At 34.2% G+C, this 26046-nt stretch overlaps 1 protein-coding gene across 1 annotated transcript; it reads left to right on the forward strand.

Annotated features, from left to right (window-relative positions):
* The first annotated feature begins 2021 nt into the window (after positions 1 to 2021).
* Positions 2022 to 21217, forward strand: LOC117927523 (telomerase reverse transcriptase-like). The gene is made up of 12 exons (XM_034847063.1): positions 2022 to 2390; positions 3992 to 4069; positions 4592 to 4657; positions 4772 to 4940; positions 5573 to 6030; positions 7581 to 7695; positions 8025 to 8166; positions 9570 to 9708; positions 10690 to 11973; positions 18398 to 18969; positions 19903 to 20175; positions 20776 to 21217. Exons 1-12 carry the CDS (start codon positions 2091 to 2093, stop codon positions 21047 to 21049), a joined length of 3870 nt encoding a protein of 1289 aa, XP_034702954.1. The 5' UTR covers positions 2022 to 2090; the 3' UTR covers positions 21050 to 21217.
* The last annotated feature ends 4829 nt before the right edge of the window (positions 21218 to 26046 follow it).

Raw genomic sequence — 26046 nt, forward strand, 5'->3', positions numbered from 1 at the left:
AACTAAACACAATCACGATAAAACCAAATATGAGAAAATCATCTTTCTTAGTATATATATATATACATATTTTGCCTTGGTACTCTTTGAAACCAAATATAGTCTTAATTTATGAATGGTTGGTTAATTTCAAACACTAGATCTTGAAAGTCATCCTGATTTAATTTTTTTTAATTAAATTTGGATATATTAGATTAGATTTATTTATTAATTTAAAATAATTTGATTTATTGATTTGGTTTGATTAAGAGTTCCCTCTAATATAAAAACATTAAAAAAAACATATATGATAAAATTTAAAAAGTTAAAATTTTTTTTTTGAAAAAACACTTGAAATAAAAAACTATTAAAGACATTTTAAGAATTCGTTCATTAAAAGCATATTGAAGTAAATTGAAAGCATATTGAAGTAAATACTCTTATAATATATTTGATAGTGATTTTAGAAAGTAACTATAACCTAAAAAATTAAGGGTCTTTTTGATAACTATTTTCAATAACGAGTTTTTGTTATGCAAAACAAAAAAAACGCGAAAATACATTTGACAACTAAAAAACATTTTTGCTTTATATTTTTAAGAACAAAACTTATGATGTTTTTAGATAATATTTTTTAGTTATTTTTCATTATTTTCACTTATTTTTTCATATTTGTTTTAAAAATTAATTATACAAATATGTAGAATAATTAAAAATAAAGCATTATATATAAAAAATATTTTTAAAACATATTTAAAAATATTAAAAAATGTTTTAAAAATATTTTAAGATAAAAAAATGAAAGAATAATAATCTAAAACACTTTCATTAGAAACCATCCAAGTAAAAATACCCTAAAATACACTCTTAATTACACTTTAAATTTGATTTGACTCATAAGTAGATTTATTTATACTAATGATAGCATCATGCTCAAAAGTAGAAGTAAAAAGGTCTAAAAATGAAAAACAAAAGGTAGGGGAGTTGGCAAACGACCATTGGCTAGCAATTAAAAAGACAAAGTGTATAATCAACTGCATTTCCAATCATTTAAAACAATAGAAACTTTTGGTTTCCTTTTCCCTTTTTCTTTTTAACTAACCTGATAAAATTTAAAATTTTGAAAAAGTTAGTTTAATATTCGGTTTATTTTTAATTTTTTAGCCACCCCACATTCATTGGATTAGATTCGGTTCATTTTTATTTTTTTAAGCCACCCCTATTCAAAAGTTATTCTCTAATTTGTTGTATTCAAATTTAACAATGAAAATAACATTTGAATCGAATGAAAAAAATTTAAAATATTATGATCTTGGTAATGTTTTTTTAAAACAGTTCTAAAAAATAGTTTTTGAAAATTATTTTATGATATTTTGTATAAAGAATAATGAGCCTACAATGCTTTTAACTTGTTTTTTATTTATGTTTTTAAATATATTTTAATCATTTTATATATTTATATAATTATTTTTGAAAATAGATTTCAAAAAATAAATAAAAACAATAAAAGATGTTTTTTGAAAACACTATAGGTATGTTTGCTAATTATTTTCAAAAACAATTTTTTATTTTTCAAATAAAATAGGAATTGGGTCTGGAATATATTTGGATAGTATATATTTTTTTTATTTTGATTGTTTAAAAATTTGAGCTCAAAAATATATATTTTATGTATATTTTTATTTATTTTATAAATTAAATATAAACATAAAATAACATAAATATATTATGTTGATAGTAAGATCAAGTTCAACTACTATAATATTATAAGGCATAAACTATCAAAATGTTTTTTAAAAACACTATAGGTATATTTGCTAATTATTTTCAAAAACAATTTTTTATTTTTCAAATAAAATAGGATCCTTGAAGCTCCAATTCAGCTACCAGCCTACCACCCACTGGTAATGGCAGCAACAAGATCCCTCCGGAACCCTCTGTCAGGAGAGGACGATTTGGGTGAATATTTTTGATCAAATAAAAACTGCCACGTGGCAAAATTTGCCCAAAGCAGTTTTTCAAATGATAATAAAACATGAAACAAACATGCCCGCTTTACTCTTCCATTTGAAACGCTTCGACTTTCACCACCACGCTCACTCTCTCCCGCGATGGCGAAGAATCGGAAGAGGAGGAAAAGGCGAGTCCCGGAGATTCTGTGGCGGCTCTTCCGCCACCGCGCTCGTACGCTCGCCGACACGATCGCCTCTCTGATTCCTCCTCTGCCGCATTGCGGTTGCAATGGGCGGCGCTGCCTCGGTTGCATCGGCGGAGACGCCGACTCGTACCTTCTCCGTCCGCAAGATCCCTCTGACTATCGCAAGCTTTTGAGCGAGTGCTTCGTTGTCGTCTCTTACAATGCGCCTCCGCTGTCCACCATTTATCTTGATCGCCGGTGGTCTCAGCTACAGGTCCGTCAAGATCTCAACAATCATTGCTTTTCTCTACATTTATCTATTTACATGAATAATATACTTAATGCATGTATATGAAAGTGTGAACGAATGTATGTGATTCTAGATGAAAGTTGAAATGTATTGGTCTGTTTGATGGCCTCAGGGTCCGTTTGGATAATAGGAAGTGGAAAGGAAAGGAAAGGAAAAATGGAGGGAACTAAAAATTGTGGAATGAGCTCAATAATTTTTTATTGGTTAGGAAGTGGAAAGGAAAGGAAAGGAAAAATGGAGGGAACTAAAAATTGTGGAATGAGCTCAATAATTTTTTATTGGTCTTCTACCTGGAGACTGAAGAATTTGAAAATGCAGGATGTCTGAACAATTTTCCTTATATTTAATTTGTTTCATATTTTGCATGTTGAGTTCATTAGGAATTATTTGAGAATTTTTGGAGGTTCAAATGGAAGGTAAGTGATTTTTTTTTTTCTTTTCTGTTTTCAAAAGGTATGATAATTGATAAAAGTAAATGTCTATAGGTGTGCGTGTGTATATGAAATAATGGATATGAAAAGTGTAGCAATGTATATTTGTAGGATTAGGCCAAAAAAGGCTACATAGTATGGTTGAGGTTATGATTTGTCTGTTTCCTGAGAAAATGCTGACTTATGTTCTCAAAAACAGGAGAAATGGGAATCGAGTAGACCATGTTTTGTGACTAGTCTTCAAAAAAACTGGGTTGGCTATCATTTCCAAAAATGAATTATTTTCTGAAAACAATGGAATATTGTTTTTTGTATTGCACATATTTATTGTTTTCAGCTCAGAAAATGAAAGTGTTTCTAATCAAACACAAGTAAGCCATGCTGATCACAATTTTGATTTCTTTTGTTCTTTGTGTTATTGGCAACCAAATGGGGCCTAAGGATGAATTATATTCCCAATTCTATCTCAAATATGTATGAACGTATCTAGGTTGTGTTTGGTTGCTGAGAAATTATGGATATGGGAGGGAAGTAAAATTTAAATCTCTGCACTTATGCTATTTGGAACCATAGATAACAAGAACCATAGACAACAAGAACCCGGTGGCAATGCATCTATAAGGCTTGTTTGAGTTGGGTTTTAAAGTTTTTTGCAAACCAAAATAGATGACAAATTTGTATGCATTGAAAGCCTTTTTCTATTTTGTTCCATCTCTCATAGTTTGCTCAACAGCCAAATGGAGGATTAATGTTTTATGAGTTCCTGTGCAGTTTTGAGTTACCAGATACAACTGAGGATGGTGACTTCAAATGTTATCTTATTCCACCAGGAAGGGCCTTTTTAGTAATTATATCCATATAAAGAACTCCCTTTCATTATTTTACCCTTCTACTGAGTGATTAGAAATGCTAAATTTGACAGACTACATCTTTGCTGGACCACAGTTTGTGATTCTTGCTAAAAGGATGGGTCTAAACCATCTCAAATTGTACTTGAGAAGCAAATTCATGTTTCCTGTCAATTAATCAATGCATTTTACTCGATAAATGTATCATCGATTTGTGTGTTTGATGCTATCGGATGAGCTTTTCCGTAAGACTAGCATGTCACTGTATTACTTGTAATGTTTTCAGATTGTCAGAAAGACCATTGAAATGATCATGTGTGAGCAACCAGGGTCTTCCAATGTATTATGTGGTGGCTATAGTAAGGCAAGTATCCAAATTCTACAAACTTCATATTTGTCTTATTCTGTTGCTATCATCATTAAGTCTCAATCACCAACCTTATGCAAGCTTATCAATTTGTTTTTGGGTTGCCTGTTTCTAATGTCCAGACTTCTTCTGTATGCAACAGTAAAGGATTTCCACTTCACCAAATGGAACTTGCATATCATTTATGCCAACAATATGTAATTTTTAATCGGAACTTATTTCATATAAATATTATTTTGTAATCATTAACTTTATTGAAAGAAATTTCCATTTTTAAGAGTGGAATACTTGATTATTTCCAAGCAAATGCGTATTTCTTGTGGTTTCTTTAAAGGATGGAATCCATCAAGTGATCTTCTGTAACCTTCAGTATGGGGTACTCAAGGGTAGAAGGTTTATAAGTAACATGCCAATAGTAATGATTCTTACATTTGGGTTATCCTTTGTAGGGTGATAATCTGTTGGTACTTGATATCTTTATTATTTTTGTTTATCAAAAGCTTCATCTATTTCTGACAGTGTAACAACTTGAGCTCCATTGTAGAGCTTCTGACTTCTTCAGCCTGGGGTCTGCTCTTGGAAAGGGTAAGTTATGGTTACTCTTTGTATTATTTGCTTCAACAATGTCAGATTATGTGTTCTTTTTTGTATACCCCTATATAAAAAAGTAAGTCAGCATCCACATTTTATATTGTGCAGGTTGGGGATGATATCATGGTTTACTTACTAAAGCATACTTCAATATTTCTGCCGCTTCCTCATAAGATGCACTGTCAGGTGGCAGGTCCTCCTATCAGTGATTTATGCATTGGGTTGTCAAAACATGTATCAGACTCAAAACATCAAAAGCCTTCACTCACTGATCTTGGTAATCAAGATATGTGATTATCTTTTTATTGGAATTTTGTTGTCATGTTTTAGGTCATCATATTTACTTCTTTTTCTTGAGGAAAAGACAGTACATAAATATGCATATGATTATTTTGATTTATTTTCCATAGAGCATAAAATTATGAAAACAATCAATTATGTTATTGGCAGGGGGCTAATATGGATCACATGATCTCCATGAAGTCTAAAGAAATTTTGAAGACAAAAGGTCCCTCACTGGGGAGGCTAAAATTTTTTATTATGCTATTACTTTGCTAATCTCTTAACAAGATAGAAGATTCATCATGAATATCAACTATGTGATAGATCATAACTGCATAATTCTGAGGTGTTTTAATCTTTTCCACGAGATTCTCTCTAGACATCTTTGGTATGTTTCCTTCTTAGACTGTCATTGATGGTTATTTCATATCTATATTTTAATGGAATTATGTCCTTGTACTTTTGCTGTCCGTATTTTATTATTGATTTGTGGCTCTATGTCTTTATGAATGCCATTTTTTTGGTAGTCTGTAACATATTAATTCTGGAAGAGTAATAGGATACTATACCATTAGGTCTTTGACAGAGGGGTGACTGGTGATTGATTTATTCAAATTTTTTTCTCAGGTCCTCAAAAGAAGATGGAAAGGAATGATGGTGCTGTTAACTCAACATCAGAGGAACAGCAACTAACCAGTTCTTTCAATCGTGGTGGTCCTGTAAATTTTGTTAGTTGTGTTGGCTGTAATGGTGGGAATTGCTTAAGAAAATTTAGTGAACCTTGGGGGAAAAAGTGTGTTTGTATGAGTTCATGTGAAGAAACTATGCAAACCACAAGTCTTGGAATCGCTAATAGGAAAGGAGCTCTACTTGGGGAATGTCAGCAAATTACAAGTCAGATTTCTGTGCAGCATAGGAAGCGTTTAAGACCATCCAACTACCAGCAGGCCAGAAAGTGCAGTCAATTGAAATTTCAAGGCACTGACATCCTGGGCCCTTATACAACAATCCCTTCCCAAAAAGAAAGCTTACATAGAAGGCTTCAACAAGGCTCTAGTGCCAACTTAAGTCCTCACCATGAAAAGGTCTTTCCCTTCCATGAACCTATGAAACACTGTCAACTTCAAGTCCACTTTGAAACAGTAGGCATGTTTTAAGTGTTTCATGATGTAAAATGAACTTATTGGTTCTATTTGTTGCACAACCCATACACACACGACCACTTTATCTTGTGTTGAGGTTCCTTATTACTATCACATGGAACACCTAGAGGATGACACGTGGACAGGATATTCCTTGATATATGTCTCATTGACCTATTCGCAGGCAATTGCTGGTTTCTGAGGCAGCACAAAACAAATGCCTAACCACATGGGTACATGCCTAAGATTCACTCAGATGCCTATTAATAGGAAGTCCAACTTGTGTAGCTGCATGGGAATTCTTTGAGGGCTCCTCAAAGCTGCCCAAGGCTGAGTGCCTTGACACTGGGGCTACAGTCCAAGCCAGAATTGGAACTTTTGCTTCTTGGCTGTGGGATTAGCCATCCATGCCTAGTACTTGGAATGGTTCAGGGGTCCTGCATTGCCAGCTAGGCTTTAAAGATTTTTGAGGTGGATGACTAGACCTAGTTGCACATGACGGATGTCAATCTTACTTCAGGAGTTTTGAATGGGAAGAGGGTTTACCCTTATTAATAAGCCATGATCCAAGGGTTGAGACAGTTAATCCCACCATCATTACTCTCTATGTGGCAATCACATATACTCTGAGATTTTGATCCCTAGTGCCTCTGCCATTACTCCACTCCTTGCTTCTCTTAAACTAATCCTTCCTTAATAATTAGGGCACTTCACCATCCATTTTGTTTACCTCCGTCACCTAATAACTGATCCTAAACATGTAGCAGGCATGGAAAAACTGATGAGAGCAGGAAATAGATACTGCTTGACATTGGGATGGTTTCAATTGTCATTCAATGATAATTAATTTAAATCATAAATTAAGTGATAAATAAAGTTTAAGTATGCTAATAGAAGAAAAAGAGAGGGAGAGAAGCATTTTTCTCCATAGACTAGGGGAGATGTCCTCACATGATCTATAAATTCTTGATTTGTAAGTGGTCTAAAAAGATCCATCTAGTCTTCAAGCCTTGCCAATTCAGATGCAGCCTTCTGTATCTTGTTTGTTCTGCTTTCTTATATAGCCTTCATTTCTGATAATATCGTCTTAAGATCCCAGGATAATAAGAAGGGCTGTGATAGTTGTAGAAGGAATGGCAGAAGAGGCTTGTGAATATGTGTCAAATCTTGCAGAAGTTTCTAAAAGTTATCTGCAGTAAATATCATTCAATCATTTGGGATGTCTTGAGACATGTACTATATTCTGATGTCATACAAAAGTGGCTCGAGTTCTGTAATATTTGATAACTATAAAAGGGATGATTAATGTTTAGTTGGCATTTTCTCATCTCATACATAATTTGTCTCTTGCCATTAAATACCAGAATCTTTAGCAAAAATTTAAACCTCCATCAACATTGTGAATGGCATCCTATATTGCTTCTCCAGTTTCTTTGTTTTTCTTTTGTGTTTATGGTTTTTAGATTTGGTCTATCTAACAGTTGCAATAGCAGTGTTCCTGTTGTTTGCTGTTGCAAGCTTCCCCAAAAGTCTCCCCTGGGGCTTATATTGACAGGAAATCTATGTTCCACAAATTGGAGCATTCTTTGTCAGTTATTCCAAGAAAACGTATCCTATTCTTCCTATTTTAGTATATTTCACTTTACATGTGTTCTTTTTTCATATTAAACATGCTTGGCATTATAATGATTTTTTTCTTACTGCATGGTTTCTTATATTAGTGAAAAGCATTTTGGTAGAGATTACAATATTTAGGTTTTTAGCATTTTCCATTTTGTATACCTATGTAAGAGTGCAATTGCCTGCTTTTGCATTTTATATAATGTTTTCGAATTTTTGTTCAAGTACTATGATGACTTCCAAACTGTGATGTTCTTAAGTCCTGTTTCACTTGATGTTTTTGGAGAAAAATTTATATAGCTCCTTAATATTTTCAGACATACTAAATTCCTTGAAGCCCAATTTTTCTGGTGCAAACGTTCTTCTAAGGGATATCTTAGGCTTATCCAGTGGGAATGTAACTGAGTCAAAGCAATGTTTTCACAATACTGCTTCTTGTCTCATTGGATCTGCTTGCCTGTAAGTGGTGCACTGGATATGAGATTACTGCTGCAAATATAACCTTTAATTTATGCCACCATATGGTGATTGTGTTGCAGAATATATTCTGGATTTTGTGGCTTCTATAATTTCTGAGGCTAACATGCATATATAGTTTCGTTTGGTTTCTTGAATCCTATTTACTAACTATGGTGGGATATTTAGTCAAAGGCTTTAATATATTCCATATAGAAAACCTATGTAATAGCTCCTGTAGATGAATAGAAAAGGCAAGTCATACTTGAGCTGGTGTCACTCACATAAGAATCACACTGTAGCTTTTCAGAGGTTCTCTAAGGGACTAAGGTTGTAATTGACAGAAAGTTAGAGGTAAGGCCAGAATTGACAGAAAATTTAGTGGTAGGGCCAGCATGGAAAAAAAGTTTAGTTAAGGACTGAAGTGCCTGTTTGATGGTACTCCTAGTTGCAACAACTAGTTCAGAAAATGCTTTAAATAATGATAATGGTGATAGCAGAATGGACGCTATATGGGTGGAAGCTCTGTGATTAATTCAAGTATAAACCTTTACCATATGTTACAAACATGTTCTCAGAGTTAGTGATACAATTATTAGGGGAGAACTTCCATACAAAATTATTAATGGAAGTTACAATGTAGCCTGGATTAACAAAACCAAATGACGTGGTTTAATGTGTATGATGAAAAATGTTGATGATACTGCAGGAAGAGATTAGTTGTGAGATGAAGGTCACAGCAAATGGGCAAGTGAAAGAAAAATGGACCTGGAAGGTGTTGTCCACATGACTTTTTTCCCTGGAGAAATCTAATGCAGTGATATATGGGTCTTGATGAAGTTAAATGTTAGGATATGATGTGTTATGACTTTCCAGACTCAAATGCTGCGATATGGTATTTCAAAATGTTATAGGCAATTTAAAAATGGATACCGTAGCTTTACACAATTGAATTTTGGCCTTGCACTTCAAATGGGTAGCCTTGCATTTACAGCTGGACTCTTTAGAGGTGCTGTCCTTGCCATATAATCCCTATCTTTGGGCTTTTAGGTTAACTTTGCTTTTCAAAGAGATTCTGTTTTCAGTTAAAGTTGTCAACTATAGCCTTGCCTCTAAATGTGTAGTTTGAGTCTCAAGAAAGACCCTCCCTTTGTATTCATTATTTACTTTTGTGGCTGAGGAACTGAGTGAACACTAGTAACTGTCTTGATGATTATCGTGGTTTTGAAAAAAACTCTGAAGGCATCATAGTGTTTCATTTAAGTTTTTGCTATATCTCTCAAATTGTTGTCCTAATCAATTTTTTTTTTCAATTCAATATGCATCACCTTTTTGTGTACTTAAGCCAGTTGATTATTTCCTTCTCTTTTTGGGGTCTTAATTTCTTGCTTTTTTGGTTCTCACAGATATCATTCACTTGTTAGTTTGCTTACACTTCTCATACGCAAAACTCAATCTTGCCGGCATTTGAGGTTGTTGGATAAGCACTGTGCTGTTCCATCCTTAGGACAAAGTGCCAATGAAAATGCCCTCTACATGTCTGAGGTTAGTGTCCCAAAGAAAAAACTTTATATATGTTGATGAAGCAGGGTTTTAGAACCTTTTTTTTTTTTCTTAGAGAACTTAAAAAATCATATATTTTATAAGAGTTTTGTTCAATTTAACCTGAAAGCCAGTGGGATGTGCATTCTCACTTATGGACCAGTGTTGTATAGCAACTACCAATTGTTAATTTCATTGGAAGCACCAGTGTTATTTAGCAATGAGCAATTGCTAATTTTGTTGGAATTGAAGATAAATTATTTATACTAAAGGCATTCCCCTGTTTCCCTGCGACTCAAGGTTTTATGGTGCTGCCTCTAACCTGTGCTGGTTAAAGTAGAAATAAAACTTTGAAGTTTCTTGAAAATTTTGTTGAAACACCAAATATTTTGTATATATTGAAAGTTTGAAATAAAGGATCTTGGTATTTCAGAAATTTTTTTAGTTTTAGAACCTTGATAAAAGTTCTACAATGAGTTGATGAGTTGAACCTCTTATCTTGCAATGCTGTAGTAACATTTATTTGATAAAGTGTTTATGAGAGGCTCCTCAAATTAACAGAGAAAGATCTGGTCATTTGGTTAATTGTTCAAGTGCAAATTTTGTATTATATATAGGAATTTTCTTTTAAATAAAAATCTTTTTTGTATCTTGACAGAAAAAGCGATATCATCATAACTAATTAGTTGCTTATTTTGTCTAGTGCAACACATGGTTCATAAGATATCTTCTAGCAGTTGTTTGGATACACATCCATTTTCTGTTTCTTATTTTAAGGCAAAATTTTGAACAATTCTCTGAAACATGGTTGTTTGTACTTCTCCTTATTTTTAAAAACTTGACAACAATATTTCTAGAACATAAGGAAGTAGAAACAAACAGTTCCCTGTTTATGTTTTATATTTCTTTTAAATATAGAAAGTGGGCATACTTTTCATTTATTTTGAGTGAGAAATATAATGTTTTTAGAGTATTCACTTTCAGGGAAATGAATCTGGTATAAAATCATCTGAGAAAGGAGAACCAATAGCTCAGCTGGACAGTGTTCTGCCCCTCGAGAAATCTCATGTTCATGAATCCAAACATCTCAAGAAAACTCTGAATGTTCTTAGTCATCAATTTGAACTGAATAGATCTTATTGCTCAAAAAGTCAGGTGATATCTTTTATTTCAGCTGTTTGTAAGAGAATAGTTCCTTCACGTTTGCTAGGAACTCCTTCTAATTGGAGAATTTTAAGGAAGAAAATTTCAAAATTTGTTTGGCTACGTAGATTTGAGAAGCTATCTCTGAAGCAATGTATGCATAAATTAAAAATATCAAGGTTTCCTTTGCTTTCAAATAAACATTCTTCTTGCTACCTGAGTAATCATGTACTGGAATACACAACAGGAAAGAGTATGGACACAGATAAAAGATGTACTGAATTGAATGATGCCATTTATATTATGAAGCACAAAATTTTAGAAAGATGGATCTTTTGGTTCTTCTCATCTCTTGTGGTGCCACTGGTGCAAGCCAACTTTTATGTCACTGAAAGTGAGCATGGGAAAAATGATCTGTTTTATTATCAAAAATCAGTTTGGGAGAAGCTGACCAACAGTGCCACCACTTGCTTGAAAGAGCAGAGCTATCGTTCCTTGGATGACGTGTCAGTTGGACAAATTTTAAGTGATAGATCATTTGGTTTTTCTAGGCTTAGATTTCGTCCAAAAGAGAAAGGAGTAAGGGCACTAGCCAATCTCAATGGATCATCAAAATTTCGAGTGCAAGATTCCCCTTTGAAAGATCAATCTTTGGGAATGCAAAGAAAAGCACATCTCCATCTGGAAAGAGTTAAATTTGACCATTTCAAGTCTGTGAATTTTGTTCTTCGTGATTTACATGCTGTCCTAAAAGGTTTACAGATGAAAGAACCAGAGAGGTTAGGGTCATCAATATTTGACTACAATGATGTCTACAGAAAGTTATGCCCATTTCTGATAAGTGTGAAGAATGGGTCAACAACCATGCCCAGTGTGTTCATTGTTGTTTCTGATGTTTCTAAAGCATTTGATTCTGTCAATCAGGATAAGCTGCTCAAAGTAATGAAAGATGTCATAGTGAAAGGTAAATATCTTCTAAAGCAGTCTTATCAAGTTGTCTGCACAAGGAAAGCTCTTTGGGCGTGTGAGAATCAAATATTGGTGGATCAAAACATTGGCACTGGTCTTGCAGAGTTCACATCTTCTGTCCTGTCTCATTCATTGCATAGTGTCCTTGTTAATCAGGTACTCTTTGTTGATAGTCATTGATTCTGTGTATATATTTGTGAATCTTCTCTTATTGTTACTGAATAGCTTGATGACTACTGCTTTCATATCTATTATCTTGGTAATTTAGCTCTAGATCTTATCTGTGGCATCTAGTTGAAGCATTACCTTCTCTTGCTGATGATTCTTTATAGGCCAATTAAATTTATATGGTAGTCTTTGTCATTCCATCCACATACTGTTTTAATTGGAGCTGTAACTTTGATCATCTTCAAGTTTTTTCAGATTTTGCTGATGGGTACATTTACATTTCTGTGTTCCAATCATGGTTGTGGACTTTTGTTAGTGAAACTGTGATGAAACTCAACCATGCCAACTAAAAATTGTTTATGTAATTGAAGATGGATGGAAGCCATCCTGTTATTGATTAGATAAAAAACATTACACTAACAAAACGTAGATAAAGTAAGTTAAACAAGCATAACTAGAGTGAGATCGATTGGAGGAGAGACAAGTGAATCTCCATTCGCTATAGCTTACATCAAGGGTTGGCATGCTTTGGTCATGGAGAGTTTGCTAAGCATACTTAGCGAGAGCTCCTATGGTGTGTGTTATTCTTTCAGAGATGTTTTTCTGGTATTAACCCAGATTTGGATGCTCAAGAGGTGCCATGGTTCTGAAAAGAGGTCAGTGAGTAAGCCTTTAGTCATGATTTGAGGTGGGATGATAGAGGAAGGTTTTAACGCACTAAAAGATAATAGCATTGATTCCAAAGAATGTAGCCCTTACCAAATAGTTATAATGGAAGTTGCATGCATCATATGTGGTGCAGCACATGCTTTTATATGCTGCATCATATAATTGTAATGACCTTATACCCTGTGGAATGGACACCTATGGCTATGATAATGTAAAAAACTTAAAAAATATCTTGCCACAATACTTTATTTTTATTTATTTATTTCTGTTTATTTTTTATTTTTATCATTTTATAAATGAACAATGTAATATAGAAAGGGAGGCAAGGAAGAAGATAAGGCACTCCAAATTTTACAAAGCAAGCCACAAGGAATTTTTTTTTTTTTTTGATTGGAAACGGCACAAAGATTTATTGATAGATAAAAATAAGTACAAAAGAAGGATGAGGAATCCTCTTGCCAAAGAAAGCTAAACTATAGAAAAATACACTGAAAAACAAACAAACACTCTAAAAAGACCACTCCTTAAGGAGTACATGCTGCTATCCAATCAAGTTGTATCACATTAAGGGGGGTCCCCTTAAAAACCTTGGAACAATAAGCCCAAAAAGAAGCAAGGAAAACAATAAAGTCCCAAAGATACTCTGAATTCCTTGCTTTATCCTCAAAAATCCTCGCATTTCTTTCCCACCACATAATCCGAATAAGAGCAATGTTTGCAGCTTGCCACAAGGCTATCCCCCTCTTAGACGAACCAAATCCATTAAATTTGATGTACATCATGTCAAGGATGCTCCTCGGGGGGACCCAATCCATCTTAGCTAACTGAAATAACCTGTGCCACAACCCAATCGTCAAGGAGCAATGAAGAAAAATATGATCAGCTGATTCCCCATGCTTCATGCACAAAATATAAATATCCGGACTAAGGGCTTTGTAGGGTTTTCTCACTTGTAGCATGTCATTAGTATTCACCTTCTTGTGTGCCACTAACCAGATGAAGGATTGCATTTTGAAAGGAACTTGAGAATTCCAAACAAACTTAGAAGGAAAAACCTGAGGAGATCCAGAAAATTGGGATAAAGTTAGAAAGAAAGATTTAACTGAAAAAAGCCCTGAAGAAGATAAGGGCCAAAATCTGGCATCTGGAACCGAAGGAGATAAATGCAATCCATCGAGAGATCGCATGAGGCCTTCTAAGTCCTCTATCTCAGAATCTGACAGGTTACGACGAAAATTTAAATTCTAAGAGAAAGGATGAGTAGGACCGAGAACTGAAGAAATAGGTATGTTTTTATCCAAGACTACTCTAAATAGACTTGGATATTGGGAACCCAAAGGTTGGTCCCCGCACCACAAATCTTCCCAAAACCGAATTCTTTCCCCGTTTCCTACCACAAACCGAGTAAACGAGGAAAACTCCTGAAAGACTTGAGTAATAGCCTTCCAAGGACAGCGATATGACCATCTGACTAATGTGTTAGCATCCCAACCATTGGAGTGTGAACCATAAATGCTTAGTATGACCTGATGCCATAGAGCTGAACCCTCTCTAGGGTACCTCCACAACCATTTCCCTAAAAGAGCGAGATTCCTCAGAGAAATATTCCCAAAACCCAAACCCCCTATTTCCTTCGGTTTACACACGACATCCCACTTGACTAAATGATCCCTTTTGCCTTCCCCAATCCCTGACCATAAAAAATCCCTCTGCAACCTCTCGATTTTTGCAGTGACTGAAGCGGGTAACTTAAATAAAGAAAGAAAGTAACAGGGCATATGGGTAAGGCAAGATTGGATGAGGGTTATCCTCCCTCCGAAGGATAGGTATGCCTTTTGTCATCCATCTAATCTTCTTTAAATTCTCTCAATCACAGGATCCCAAAATCCCCCTGCCCTGGGGTTCCCACCCAAAGGAATACCCAGATAGAGTATAGGCCAGCCTGAAGCCTTGCATTCAAGTGTCTCAGCCAATCTTGAAATATGAGCTTGATCCAAATTGATACCATAAATATTACTCTTGTCTAGATTGACCTTAAGCCTAGAAATATGCCCAAATGCTAACAAAAGACTCTTGAGAGTCTGCAAGTCTTCCTCCCTAGTGTTAGAAAAGAAGATGGTGTCATCGGCAAATTGCAAATGAGATACCCTAGTTCTGTTTCTACCCACCCTGAAACCCTCCAACATATTTATCTCCTCTACTCTCAAAAGCATCCTACTCAATACATCTGCTACTAAAGTAAACAAAAAGGGGGATAAAGGGTCACTTTGTCTTAATCCTCTCGATGCCTTAACCCAACCTTTAGCGCTACCATTCACCAATACTGCATAAGATACTGAGGACAAACATCCACTCATCCATTTTCTCCATTTAGGATTGAACCCCTTCTTCTCCAACACTTGATCTAAAAAATCCCACCTTACGTGATTGTAAGCCTTTTCAAAGTCAATTTTAAAGACAACACCTTCCTTCCCTGATCGTCTTCTCTCATCTACTATCTCATTTGCTATGAGAACCGCATCCATTATTTGTCTCCCTTGAACAAAAGCGCCTTGAGTAGAATGGATGGTTTCATGTAAAACCCCTCTTAGACGCCCTGAGAGCACTTTGACTATTATCTTATAGAGACTAGTGATCAAACTAATGAGTTTAAAATCTGAGATTTTCTTTGTCGTACTCTTTTTGGGCAGAAGAACAATGAAAGAGGCATTAATGCTTTGATTGATAACTCCGCTCCTATGAAATTCTGTAAACACTCTCAGTGAATCCTCCTTAATCACATCCCAACAGTCTTGGAATACTGCAATAGTAAAGCCATCAGGCCCCGGAGCCTTGTCCCTATCCATCTGAAAAATGGCCTTAGAAATCTCTTCTTCAGTGAAAGGGGCATCCAAACTTATCGCGCTCTCTTCTGAAATAGGGGACCAATCTAATCCTTCAATACTCCAAGACTCTCCTATAGGACTCGCGTAGAGTTTTTCAAAGTAAAGTAAGATCTCCTCTGTGATTCTCTCGACATTATTCAACACTAAGCCCCTTTCATTTTCCAAAGTCTTGATATATTTCCTATTTCGCCTGCCATTAGCCACTTTATGAAAAAACTTAGAGTTGCAATCCCCTTCCTTAACCCATTTCACCCTAGCTTTTTGTCTCCAATGGATTTCCTCCCTCAAAATTAATTCCTCTAGCTCCCCTTTTCTTAAGGCTCTTTGATCTAACAATTCAGAGGTGAGACCCCCATCCTGCTCAATGGCGTCAAAGTTAGCTAAATCCTTGAGCAAGCCACAAGGAATTAGCTCTCCTTGAATCCATGACCAAAACAAAAACACACTGAAAGTTGTATTTTCCCTATCATTGTTAATCATTTATTCACATGTATGTTATGAAACACTCTTTCAAAATGATGACTTCCAATTTTTTTCTGAACAACTAGCATGTCAGAACCAAGGATGAAAATATCGGTAATCACGGATATATCGGTACTTCGATTTTATGGATATATCGGAGATATATCGGCGGATATTCTGGAAAAAAATATCGGTAAGTTTAAAATTGTTAAAAACTCATGGAAATGCAAGGAAAACCTTATAATAATATAATTATAAGTATAATGGACATTTTAAAGTTGTTTTATTGAAAAATTTGATATACATATGATATAATTTGTGATATTAGATATAATTATATCATGTCGATCTATAAGAAATGTTAATTTTGTAATTGTTCTCATTATAAAGTTACATAAAATACTTCATTTAATTAAATATCAATAATTTGTACACATTAAATAAACATATTTCATATTCAAAATATACTAGTTCATGTTAATTAAATTAATTAAATAATTTAGCATGTTAATTAAATTAATTAAATAATTTAGCTAAGTTAACTAGTTTAAATCACAAATAATCATCTAAAATAAACATATCAATTTATAATTAGATAATCAAATTAACCTAAGTTAATTCAATAAAAATATAAAAATTAATTACAATTAAATGTAAAAATAACATTAAATCATCCATATTACAAACATACTAATTAATTGAAAATACATGAATTAATTACAATTGCAAACAAAATTAATTACAATTTAAAACAAATATACCTTAAAATGATTAAATAATTGAGCAACCTTAATAAAAATTGGAGTAATGAGAGAGCAAATGAAGAATGAAAGCAAAAATGGATGAAATAGATGAAATTTGGGTTATTTATAGAAGAAATTTGGGCCAAAATAGCCGTTGGAACATTAATTTACCATTGAAAATCAATTTTGGCTGTTGGATAATAAATTGGGAGTAATCTGGCCATTGAATCGTCATATGACCATTGGAATCACATCTAGGCCGTTGGATCAACACGGGCGTGATCTGGGCTGCCAGATCACGTTGCATGAAGGAGGGGAAATATCACCAAAAAATCGGCGATTTATCTCCGATATATCGCCGATATTTTCTCATCAGAGGCGATTTTTTCAAAAAATCTCCGATATATCTCCCTGAACCGATATATCGCCGATATTTTGGCGATATTTACGGAAATATCTCCCCTCCGATTTTTCTTCATGAAATATCGTGTCGACGCCTCCCGATACACGATATATCGCCGATATATCTCGACATTTTCCTCCTTGGTCAGAACCAACAAGCTGCTTAAACTTAGTGCCTTCCATGCCAAACATGATAAAGGAACAATAGATAAAAAAAAAAAAGCCACCTGAAAAGGTTGGGAAGGAACAAACAAAACTAGCACCCTCATCCGGTAATCTCCATTATTTATGGCAGTAACCAAATTTTCCTTCCTTTTTTGAAAGTGTATGCAAACAACTGACTTTTTCCTCTCTTCCTGGCTGTTAATGAAAAATAAGTGCCTGTACTGCATGCTCCTCTTCTCCTTTCTTCTTCTTTTTCTTCTTTCTCAAGTTCTTGACTATTCTAGTTTATTACAACCATACAGGATATCTATGTGCTTTCTCTGTCTCCTTTTCCTTTATTATTATTTTTTATCTTTTATTTTTATAAATTACATTGTGATGTTTGTTTTTGATCCATATATTTCTAACATGAGTAAGAAAATATATATTTCTGTATTTATTTTCTATTTATCATTCATTTGATGCCTTTTACTATATTATAATTCTTATATTATTAATAAGGAAAGTCAATGAGCTTCCTTTTCTTGCCTTGAGCTCACTCCTCCGTGAAGCCCCCTTCCACTCCCTTAATATAGACATATTGGATAATGCCTGTGCAAGCATTACCCCATAGCTTTCTTCCTTTTTCTTTCTTTCTTTCTTTCTTTTTTTCTTTTCTAAATTTGAATTTTCATTGTCAGTGGTAGTTATCTGAGCTTTGATGTTTTTTCAAGTAGTATAGTATTACAATGGTTACAATGGGATCCAATCGTGTCTGTTCCTGAATTTCACCTCTGCTCTGCTTTGAGCTGAAACTAGTTTCCCACGCTTTTATGTCAAAAAATTATAGCTATAAATTATATCTTCAGTATATTGCAATAAATGATCCCTCTATTGATAGATCAAGGGCCCTCCTGCCATTGTTTCAGTGACTCTCTTTGTCTATGAAAGTTCCATGAAAGAAAATTGAACCAGAAGGGTGAGGAGTTACAACTCCCACTGGTCAATGATAGAAACCTTTGCAAGTTGAATCTTCCTTCTATATCCTGAAATGATCAGGGCTGGGATATATATTCTTTAAGATTATCTTCATTTATTATATTTCAGGTGCGGAGAAGGACCATAGGGAGCAAAGAGCTTTATTTTAATCTGAATGAGCATGTGAAGCGCAATGTGCTGCAATTAGGCAACAAATTTTACTTGCAAAATTCCGGTATCCCCCAAGGAAGTGTTCTGTCTTCTTTGCTTTGCTCATTTTACTATGGACATATGGACAGGAATGTGATATTTCCTTTTCTTGAAAAAACTTGTGGACCAGCAACTGAATATGTATCAGGAAAAGATAATTGTCATGATGTATCTGCTGCACCGAGCAGCAGTGAGAATAATGTCATCACATCATCCCCTAAATATATGCTTCTCAGGTTCATTGATGACTTCCTTTTTTTATCAACCTCTAAGCAGCAGGCTGCTAGCTTCTTCTCCAGGTTGCAGAGAGGATTCCGTGATTACAATTGCTACATGAATGAGGGCAAGTTCGGTATGAATTTTGATATTGGCCACATATCTAGGCTTTCATCAAACAGAATATATGTGGGTGAAGATGGTATCTCATTTCTTCGATGGAGTGGTTTACTAATCAACTGCTGTTCATTAGAAGTTCAGGCAGACTACACAAGGTTATATTCTTTTATGGTCTTGATTAATTATGCTGCTACTTTAGGGGATAGATGTATTTTCCCCAGTCTTATGTTTTGCTTCTTTACAGTGGTGTTTTTGGTAGATAACCCGTCTACGTTTGTTGTCATTCTAAGAATTTTGTTCCTGGTTCAGATCATTTCGACAAAACTATTCAACTTTTAAAGTAGCGTCACTTACTGTGAAACTTATTAACCCTCTTTTGTTTTCTAAGCAAACTGAGGAAAAGAAAGGAAATTGAATTTTGAATCCTAAGTGTTGGTTTAAGGGAACTTCGGATGTTATGTGGGTAAAGTTGGTTCAAGGAAAACTTGGCATCAATATGCTATCGCCTCAGTATTTGTGCAGTGATAATTAGGTGGCAAGTGATATAGTCCCAAAATCCACTTCACTGAATACTGCATAAAAGGATTACACAAGTTCTAGAAGATAAGCATTTCTTCTCTTCTCTATAGTTTTTTTTTCCTTATTCTCTGGTTGTTGACACCCTGATAAAATCCTTGCAGCTTATTCTGCACTGGTGGGGTATTAATCTAGTTGAGAAACTTAGATACTAGGTCATGGTAATATGACCTCCAACTCCAACTGGGTTCAAATTTAATCTGTTCTTAACTAAGTTTAGTATCAGATATTCTATTACTAATTAAAGACCTACTACAACACACATGGCTGTCTTAATGTTGAAGGGGATATTTTCGATTGAGAAACACTCCTTTTTCCAATTTCTAAAAATAAGTATAAAAATGTATATGTGCTATTTAATTGATATCCTTTTCTCTTGTTCCTCAATTAACTGACATCTGATTGATTTCTACATGAAACTTCTTTTCATTCTATCAGTTTGATGTAACTTTTATATATCAGAGGACATTATTGTAGTTCCCTTAAAGCTGCCGCCTTATCTTGGTTGACAGGTATGCTAATAGCCATTTAAGTTCGACGCTAACTGTCTGCTGGCAAGGGAGACCAGGTCGTCAATTGAAGGCAAGGCTGTTTAATTATATGCAACTTAGGTGCCATCCCTTATTCTATGACTCGAATATTAATTCAGCAGCTACTGTGAGATTAAACATCTATCAAGCTTTTCTGTTAAGTGCAATGAAGTTCCATTGCTACACCCGCAACTTGTCAAACATATGCAAACTTCAATCAGGATACCATATGGAGATCATTGAAAAAGCTTTAAGGTATGGATGTAATTCCTTACTGTCACCAGACCCTGATCTATTGAAAGAGCATTTTTCCTTTCACGGTCTTTCCTAAAATTCGGGTAATGATCAAGTGATCTGTTAGCCTTTGTAGTTCATGCACTTTCTCATTCAAAGAACTCGGTTGGGTTGCTTATCCAATAATCTTAACAAAAACTGAACCAAAATTTTGAATCTTACACTCTTATTATCTGGTGATCAAGAAAAAAAGAATTCGACTTTGCAGTATCTTGTATTGTTGTTTGGCCTTTTATTTTATTTTATTTTTTGAGTTGGGTTGTTTTGTCTTTTGGATAGAAAAGTAATGTCAAGTTTCTTGTGCTTGGGAGAAAAAAATAAGAGAAAAATATAAGGTCATATATTATTTTCTCGTATTTTCTTTTCCATGATTCCTCAGCAACCAAAGATAGGGTCAAATATTATTTTCTTGTATTTTCTTTTCTATATGATTCCCAGCAACCAAAATGAAGGTTGGTTCCTTGATCAGTAAAATTCTTGTAACTTCTGTTTACTCTTTTTGTTTATCCTATTTTTGAACATCACATATTCACATTGCCTATACCATTTTCTGATTTCTAGGCGTATGCACACGTTTATAAAGAGAAGGATGCGTTCTATGGATCTCGATTCTAGTTTCCACCCAATTCTTCAACTGAAAAAAGGAGATGTTCTATGGCTTGGATTGAAAGCTTTTATCCAAGTACTGAAGAGAAAACAGTCACGCCATAAAGAGTTGCTTTCTTTACTGAAATCCAAGTTATTGGCACATCCATTACCAGAGACTGCTTCATCTGAACTCAAGTATGCAGTTGATGATTCACATTCATCTTTACTTTGGAAAATCAAGTACTGAATTTTTACATAACATATTTCCTTCATTTTATATGCAAACTTTCATTTCTCAGCTGAACACTTATAGTGGAAACCTAGACTTGAGTATGGTCTGGGCTAAAGAGCACCGAAAAGTAGAAAATACACAGAACACTCACCATAGGCTGCTTTGTGAACATCTTTAAACTTTAAGGGTGTGAGAGGTCTCATTCTTTTGCTCATCTTAACCATGCTCAAATAAAAATGTGCTTTCTTGTTTGAAATACTACAAATTTACTTTCATAGGAATTGCTTCACTGCAGGTTGAGTATATCACAAGTGATTTATTCTTCCTCGTCTTCTTCTTGTACAATTCTCATCTTCTCCATATCCAATGCAAGTTTGTTTTTTTCGTCTTGTTCATGCAACCTTTCCCCGGCCAGGTACCAGTCCCTCAAGCAAATAATCGCTTCCAGAAGTTCTGGTTCCAAAGAACTCTTCTCCTTGCTCAAAACCCGTCCACCTTTACTAAAAACTTCTTCTGGTGTAACTATAGACACATGAACTGTTAGTACATCACGGGCCATGGCTGCAAGCACAGGAAACCGACACTCCTGTTCTTTCCACCATGCCAAAACATCAAAATCATCATAATCATCATCGTACCTTTGAATCAGAGGCTCATTAAGATAGTCTTGAAGTTCTGATGAACCCCAAGACTTGACATATTCTGGCTGTTTCATTTTTAGATACTGTGCTATCTTAGTTGTAGCTTTTGAGGAACTTGGGTCTACAACATTCTTAGGTGCATTTGCTCTGTACTCTTCAAATAATCTATTTAATTCCGACTCCATCTTATCTAGATTCTTCATATTGTTATCATAAATAAGTTCAATCAAAACCTTCAACATAGTAGTTTTGGTTCTAGGATTCAAAATACTAGCTAATCCAAAAATTACCGGTAATTCATCCCAATACTCATGAAACTTTTCCTTCATTTTCCTAATAACATCCTCAAACCGAGGAACATTAGCATAAGCCTAGAAGAACAGGCAAATTTCACCCAACTGATGAACTACTTCACAAACCCTAGGACGATACACACTTGAACAACATTCCATTGATCCATCACAAACACTAAGGAGTTCTTTTGCAAACTTTAGATTCTCCCAATCTTCATCATTTGGTCGGTTCTCTTTTAAAAAATGTTGAAGGTCTTGTGTAGGAGGTGGTTCTGAGCAATATACATCTATAGCCCTTTGTTGTTGCAGAACCACATCTACCATTTTATATACACAGCTCCACCTCGTTGTTACATAATGTAGTAAAAAACTAAATTTCACATGCTTTTCTATACATTTCTAGGTTTGGTTCATTCCATTTGATGCTATGAGTGATATTCTTTATTTTCTCGATCGATGGTTTGAAAAACTCAAACCCGTCTTTCGTAATTGAACTCAAAATATGAGCGTAACATGGCACATAAAACAAATTTCCTTCATTGAGAAACTCAACAGAAGATATGACGATTGAATTATTATTGTTATTCACATTATTTGTGGTCATAGCAAATACTTTTTTTGCGAACCCCAATTCTTAAATTGCTCGGTTACGAAATAAATAATTTCATCATCGCCTAGATTTCCCGTCCTCGAAAGAGAAATTATTCTTATTTAATTTCCATTCATCATCTATAAAATATGCTGTTAGACATAAATAATAATTGTTTCGAGTCTCGGACACCCAAGTCTCGAAACTAAGAGAAAACTTTCCTCTAACCCCTTCAACCAATTCTTTTACTTCTTCTCTCTGGTCTTGAAATCTTTCCATTGTATCATCTCTAGTTACCTCTTTTGGAATGCTCTTAAATTGAGGATTCGCGTATTTTTCCACAAAAGCATCGAAGTAAACACTCGAAAGAAAAGTATATAGCAGGTCACATTGAATCATAAAGTCAATAATCCATGGCGCATACGCAATTCATCGTAACGGAACGTTTGTGTAGTATCAGTACTCTCTCTCCTTTGACCTTTTATTTTCTTTCTTGGTTTTCTAGTAATGGAGGAGTCAACGGATTCATCACTTCCCTCGCTTATATATGTATATTTTAACAATAATAAGATCAAGAAAAATAAAATAATAAATGATAACAAAAATAATTAAGCGTAAAAAAGACAAAATAATCAAATAAAGTCGATAATAAAATTTAAAAATGTAATAATATAAAAACCGTCACGATTCATGAATGTTCAATATCTGTCGTCGTTCCAATCTTCAGCCCCCAAAACGATTTATACTTTAGTCATCACTGGATCATGAGAAGGCTTTAGAGCATAAGAAAGGAGATATTTTGGAGGGGTGGCAATGTGGCATATATAGTGAAGAATTCCGGAAAAAAGACACAAGAACCCCTATCAACAGCCATACTTTGAGGGTAGATTTGTAATTTCGTAAAGAAAATGGCCTTATGGCCGTTACAGACTTCTAGCCGTTGACAGGCCCGGACCGGATTGAGTGGTATTTTGGGCTTTTCGAGATGGGCCCTAAGATGGGCTGGGCTGAACTGGACTGCCCCATAAATGGGCCCATGGGAAAGCAGAAAGGAAATGTGAGGACGTGTTTGTTTTCTCACTCAAATGTAAATACAATTTGATTTATCGTAGCCCTAAATATAACTTGATGGTATTAAGTATTAAATTGTTTTTTATTATTTGATTTTTGTTAATCAAGTATTAATAGGGTCTTTAGCATTTTGCAAAAAGTTTTAGAGTGCTTGAGTGGTTATTGTTTTTTAAAACAGTTCTAAAAAACAATTGTTGAGAACAATTTTTAAAATTTGTTCTATAATTTTTTGTGGAACAAAAGTTTATTTGAAAATTTAAAATATTTTTAAACTTTTTAAAATATTTTTAAAATGTTTTAAAATAATTTTTATGTTTAGTATTTTATTTTTAATCATTCTATATATTTGTATAATTATTTTTTAAAATATTTTTTTGAAAACAAGTGAAAACAATATAAAACAATTAAAAAATATTTTTTAAAAATGAAAAATAGTTTTTGATTGCCAAACATGTTTTCTTGGTTTTATTGTTTTGTAGGATAAAAAACTGTTCAACAGTTGCCAAATACTTCTTTAATTTTTTCTATTCAATCAAAAAATTTAAAAAATAAGGTAATAAGTAAGAGAAAAAGTTAAATGCAAATTTCGAAAGCAAATCACATTGAATATTGGATTGTTAGAAAAGTTAAAGAAACATATCACCCATTGTTATTTCTTTTGGGCTTTTCAAGATGGGCTGAACTGGACTACCCGGTAAATCGGCCCATGGGGAAAGCAGAAAGGACATGTAGATGGGCCCGTAAATGGCCTAAAATTCTCTGCGTGTTTCCTTTCTGTCTTCTGAAAACACACAAAGCAAAGAGAGCAGAAACGTAAGCGAGCTAGGGTTTGAAAATGGGTTGTGCGGGCGCATCAGATCTTCCGGCCTTCCTCTTCTCCAGAAGTTTCTGAAATCCGATTTGATCTCAGCTAATGGATCGGGCGTTCAACGATCCCTCCTTTGTCCTGTTCTCAGTTCTTCCGAGGTACCAACAGGGGATAAAAAATCATGTTTTCATTTTTTTTTTCCCATTTTGTTGTTATGTGATCCGATTTTTTGAAAATGAGATTCGGTTTTGGGGTGTTGTTGTCATGAAAAGGGGATCCGCATTTGGTTGCTGAGAAAATGTTGTTTTCATTTTTGGTTGAATTTTTTATTTTCAAAATTTTTGGTTTCATTTTGTTTTCTCTGGTTTGGTTTTCTGTTTATCTGAGCTTTTAGTTGATTTATGTGTAGTTTTTCCTTTTTTTTTGGGCCATATGTTGTGGTTGATAAATTGAATTAGAAAAGTGTTTTAAGGTTTTTGTTATGTTGCTGATCTGGTTCGGTTGTAATGAGCATTATCTGTATTTTTGAAGAATTTTCCTTTCTGTATTTCGATTTTAATATGTTGGGCTGCTTAAGAAAAACTTAGTGATTTTGAATCTCAATAGGTTGGGGGTAAGGAAATGAAACCTCCATTGGAAGAGGGGTACGGAGGAATTGGTTGCTTGTTTAATTGAAACCAATGATTCTGGAAATGCAATTGCAAACACACTTTGAAAAATTATCATCCGAGAGTGTCATTTTTCCCTGTGGATTCCTATTTCCAAAATTTTGTGTCCTAACAGGGGAAAAAAGAATCAAACATAAATCACTCACTTATCGAACATGTTGTGTTATGTTGTGCATTTTTTCAGAGGCTGTGCAGTAATGGTCATTTATTCCAACTAATAGGTGGAGTGGGATGTGATGTTCTGACGTGTCATGTGACATTTTTTTTTTCTCTTAAAAGCATCATTCCCCATTTGTGATTATTTTGTTTTTCGATAGGCAAATATGAATTCTATTAAAAAAAACGCCTAGCAAAAGGGCACACAAAAGCATACACAGCAATATTATTCAAAAACCTTTGTGGTTGATTATTTTTAAACTCGTAATCTCTACATTTTTGTTTATTAGCTTCATTTCTTTGCCCTGTATAATTCTTATCCATGTTATTCATACAGTTCTCAAGGAATTATGCCACTGCATCAGTAGCAAAGGAAGGGAAAGTTAAGGTAACTTTTTCCATTGGAAGAAACTTAACCTAACAGTTTTGATATAGAATTATTAGATGCTGTCTTGATTTGAAATTTACCATCAAAATACCATTGATGGAACTGCCATTTTCAAGATGGTTGGCAGGAATTGTATGCCAAAGCTGTTCGAAGGAACTGCATTCTGCTTCTTTATACTTGCCTTTGTTGGGATCTAAATAATGTTTTTTATTTAAGTAGTTTTTTTCAACAATTGAATTGCGCTTTGTGCATCGCTTAAGCATTTTGAATGTGTTTGTATTTCATATATATATATATGTATGTATGTATGTATGTATGCATTTTGAATGTGTCTGTATTTCATATATATATATGTATGTATGTATGTATGTATGTATGTATGTATGTATATATGTATG

Source organism: Vitis riparia, chromosome 13 (genome assembly GCF_004353265.1).
Source record: "Vitis riparia cultivar Riparia Gloire de Montpellier isolate 1030 chromosome 13, EGFV_Vit.rip_1.0, whole genome shotgun sequence".
Classification (NCBI taxonomy): Eukaryota; Viridiplantae; Streptophyta; class Magnoliopsida; order Vitales; family Vitaceae; genus Vitis; species Vitis riparia.